The sequence below is a fragment of the Scomber japonicus genome, chromosome 6 (assembly GCF_027409825.1).
Source record: "Scomber japonicus isolate fScoJap1 chromosome 6, fScoJap1.pri, whole genome shotgun sequence".
NCBI classification, from domain to species: domain Eukaryota; kingdom Metazoa; phylum Chordata; class Actinopteri; order Scombriformes; family Scombridae; genus Scomber; species Scomber japonicus.
The window spans coordinates 36,942,626-36,946,799 of NC_070583.1; the positions used below are offsets into that span (position 1 = coordinate 36,942,626).

General features: G+C 38.9%; 1 protein-coding gene across 1 annotated transcript; it reads right to left on the reverse strand.

Moving 5' to 3' along the window:
* Nucleotides 1–520: 520 nt before the first annotated feature.
* On the reverse strand, nucleotides 521–2,158 carry LOC128360942 (E3 ubiquitin/ISG15 ligase TRIM25-like; the record flags this gene model as incomplete). The annotated part of the gene is made up of 1 exon (XM_053321503.1): nucleotides 521–2,158. A coding segment is annotated over exon 1 (1,638 nt), but the record flags the coding sequence as incomplete, so codon positions are not given.
* Between the last annotated feature and the right edge of the window lie 2,016 nt (nucleotides 2,159–4,174).

A 4,174-nucleotide genomic window follows, 5' to 3' on the forward strand; every position in this document is an offset into this window, starting at 1 on the left:
TTTCATGTTCAGATTGACTTCATCCACACAGTCAGTTAGTGTAACCCAGAATGTCAGCTATGTACAAGAACATCATTAATGATTATTATCATGATCATTACAGTTTGATTGAACATTTCTTTATGAATTTACAAAGTGATGAGAACAAAATATCTGTGATGAAGGAAGTTCTGCTGTTTTCTCTGTTTAAGAAACAACAGACACAAATACATCAATACAAACATGAAACTAACATTTAGAACAAAGAGAAGTTCATATTTTCATCTGAAGAAATGTCAGTGAAGGTTAAAAACATGGTGATGAGCAGTGAGAGCCTCCATGGATAAAAACACACAGGAAAAAGTCACATTTAAAGAAACTGAACATATAAATAACACATACATAAAGTAAACAAAGTGTTGAATATCACTATTAGCATGTCAGCTGATCTCTGAGCAGCTCAGAAACATGGAGACAAAAACATGAAGAATTACAACATCTGACACATGAAGTCTGAAATGACTTCTGTCTATTTTAGTTTACACAACTCAGCTGTGGATCCAACCCAAAGTCCAGCATAGAGAGGCTGAGTGAATGTGGTCTGGACTCTGTGGAGGAGAGTCATGGTTTTAGAGATGCTGTAGAAGGACAGAATACCTGCTCTGTGATCCAGGTACACTCCGACTCTGGAGGAACCAGGACCTGAGACGGGAGTTTTAATGTTGTTGAACCAAAATTCATAACTGTTAGTGTCACACCATAAAGACCAAGATTTGTCATTACGTCCAAATATAGATTCAGGTCCTGCTCTGCTGATATTCTTGTATGCGACTGCTACATCAACTCCTCCTCTCCTCTCCACCTCCCAGTAACAACGTCCAGTCAGACTCTCTCTACTCAGGACCTGAAGCTGATAAGTGAATCTGTCTGTGTGACTAGAATAAGACTGTTCTTCTTCCGCTAAGTCTACCTCTCTGTTCCCCTCATATAAAAACAGATATGTGTTTACTGTGTTTGGATCCAGAGTGAGTTCACATGAATATTTTAAGAACCCAGCTCTGGTCTTTGGTGGTTGTGGCAGTAAAACGTCCACTTCAGTCACTGCCAGTGAGATATTTGTCCATTTGTCCCTCAGGATGTCCTGTAGTTTATCTCTGAGCTCTGACACAGCTGTTGTCACATCCTCAAAGTATCTGAGAGGACGGATATTGATGCTGGATGAGTCTGTAGGTTCACTGAGTTGTGACACTGAGGGGTAGTTGTGTAGAAACTGGTTGTGATCCTCTGTGTGTGAGAGCTGCTTCAGTTCAGCGTCTTTCCTCTTCAGCTCAGTGATCTCCTGCTGCAGCTTCTCCTGAAGCTCTTTGACTCCACTCACTTCAGTTTCCTGCTGGGATCTGATCTGCTGCTTCACATCAGAGCTTCTTTTCTGGAGGAGTCGGATCAGCTCAGTGATGATCTTCTCACTGTCCTCCACTGCTTTATCAGCAGAGCGACTGACGGCCTCCACCTCCTGTTGAAGCAGCTTCACATCTTTCTCTCTGTCCTGGATTCTCTGCTGGATGTTTAGTCGACTCACCTCGAGCTCTCTCTGCCTCTCAGTCCTTTCTGCTGCAGCTGGGACTGTGTCGTGGCCTTTATGATCCTCCATAGTGCACAGATAACAGATACACCTCTTATCTGTACGGCAGAATATCTTCATCACCTCATCATGACGAGAGCAGATGTTCTCCTGGAGCTTCTTGGAGGGCTCCACCAGCTTGTGTTTTTTAAATGTAGGTGATTCATAGTGAGACTGGAGGTGATTCTCACAGTAAGAGGCCAGACACACCAGACAGGACTTGAAGGCTTTCAGCTTCCTCCCAGTGCAGACATCACAGGCCACATCTTCAGGTCCAGCATAGCAGTGATCAGCAGGAGCAGCTTGGAGTCCAGTCTTCTTCAGCTGCTCCACTAAAGCTGCTAACATGGTGTTTTTCTTCAGGACAGGCCTCGGTGTGAAGGCCTCTCTGCACTGAGGGCAGCTGTAGATCTTCCTCTGATCCTCTCCATCCCAGAATCCTTTAATACAGCTCATACAGTAGCTGTGTCCACAGGGAAGACCCACCGGATCCTTCAGTAGATCCAGACAGATCGAACAAGAGAAGGATTCTCGGTCCAGCTGATCTCTCTGCGCCATTTCAGCTCTCAGAGGCAACGACTGTCTGAGCTTCACTTCCTGATAAATGAAACAGGTTTGATCTGATCTGATCATGTGATTCAGTCGTAAATGCAGCCTGACAGCTCTGTGCTGAGTCACATGTTGGTTACACCCATCTACAAACTGCAGATCTGAAGGGAGAGAACAAGGAACTCTGATCCCAGAGTGGAGCTTGTTGTGTTTAAAGAACAGGGACGGTTATCAGGACGAGGAGCCGCACTGTGGATTCAAACTGTGTTTCCTCATTTACAGTAAAGTCTCAGTTAAAAGCTGCTCAACATTTAACTTTACTGCTATGTACAAATACTCCATTACAAGTAAAAGTACTGCAGTATTATAGTGTTGTAGTATGCAGTATTACAGTAAAAGTACTGCAGTATTATAGTGATGTAGTATGCAGTATTACAGTAAAAGTACTGCAGTATTATAGTGATGTAGTATGCAGTATTACAGTAAAGGTACTGCAGTATTATAGTGATGTAGTATGCAGTATTACAGTAAAAGTACTGCAATATTATAGTGATGTAGTATGCAGTATTACAGTAAAAGTACTGCAGTATTATGAGTGATGTAGTATGCAGTATTACAGTAAAAGTACTGCAGTATTATAGTGATGTAGTATGCAGTATTACAGTAAAAGTAGTGCAGTATTATAGTGATGTAGTATGCAGTATTACAGTAAAGGTACTGCAGTATTATAGTGATGTAGTATGCAGTATTACAGTAAAAGTACTACAGTATTATAGTGATGTAGTATGCAGTATTACAGTAAAAGTACTGCAGTATTATGAGTGATGTAGTATGCAGTATTACAGTAAAAGTAGTGCAGTATTATAGTGATGTAGTATGCAGTATTACAGTAAAAGTACTGCAGTATTATGAGTGATGTAGTATGCAGTATTACAGTAAAAGTACTGCAGTATTATAGTGATGTAGTATGCAGTATTACAGTAAAAGTACTGCAGTATTATAGTGATGTAGTATGCAGTATTACAGTAAAAGTACTACAGTATTATAGTGATGTAGTATGCAGTATTACAGTAAAAGTACTGCAGTATTATGAGTGATGTAGTATGCAGTATTACAGTAAAAGTAGTGCAGTATTATAGTGATGTAGTATGCAGTATTACAGTAAAAGTAGTGCAGTATTATAGTGATGTAGTATGCAGTATTACAGTAAAAGTACTGCAGTATTATGAGTGATGTAGTATGCAGTATTACAGTAAAAGTACTGCAGTATTATAGTGATGTAGTATGCAGTATTACAGTAAAAGTACTGCAGTATTATAGTGATGTAGTATGCAGTATTACAGTAAAAGTACTACAGTATTATAGTGATGTAGTATGCAGTATTACAGTAAAAGTAGTGCAGTATTATGAGTGATGTAGTATGCAGTATTACAGTAAAAGTAGTGCAGTATTATGAGTGATGTAGTATGCAGTATTACAGTAAAAGTACTGCAGTATTATGAGTGATGTAGTATGCAGTATTACAGTAAAAGTACTGCAGTATTATAGTGATGTAGTATGCAGTATTACAGTAAAAGTACTGCAGTATTATGAGTGATGTAGTATGCAGTATTACAGTAAAAGTACTGCAGTATTATGAGTGATGTAGTATGCAGTATTACAGTAAAAGTACTGCAGTATTATAGTGATGTAGTATGCAGTATTACAGTAAAAGTACTGCAGTATTATAGTGATGTAGTATGCAGTATTACAGTAAAAGTACTACAGTATTATAGTGATGTAGTATGCAGTATTACAGTAAAAGTACTGCAGTATTATGAGTGATGTCACCAGTAAAGTAAAAAGTTGTATTTTGATGTTTTTTAAAGCTGCAACATCATCACCAACTATTCTGATAATCACTGAATCATTTTTAAAGGAAAGAAAAAGTCAAAACTCTGTGATTCAGTTTCTTAAATGTGAATATTTCTGGTTTCTTTTAATCTTCTGACAGTTGACGGGGTTTTTTTAAATATTTTATAGATC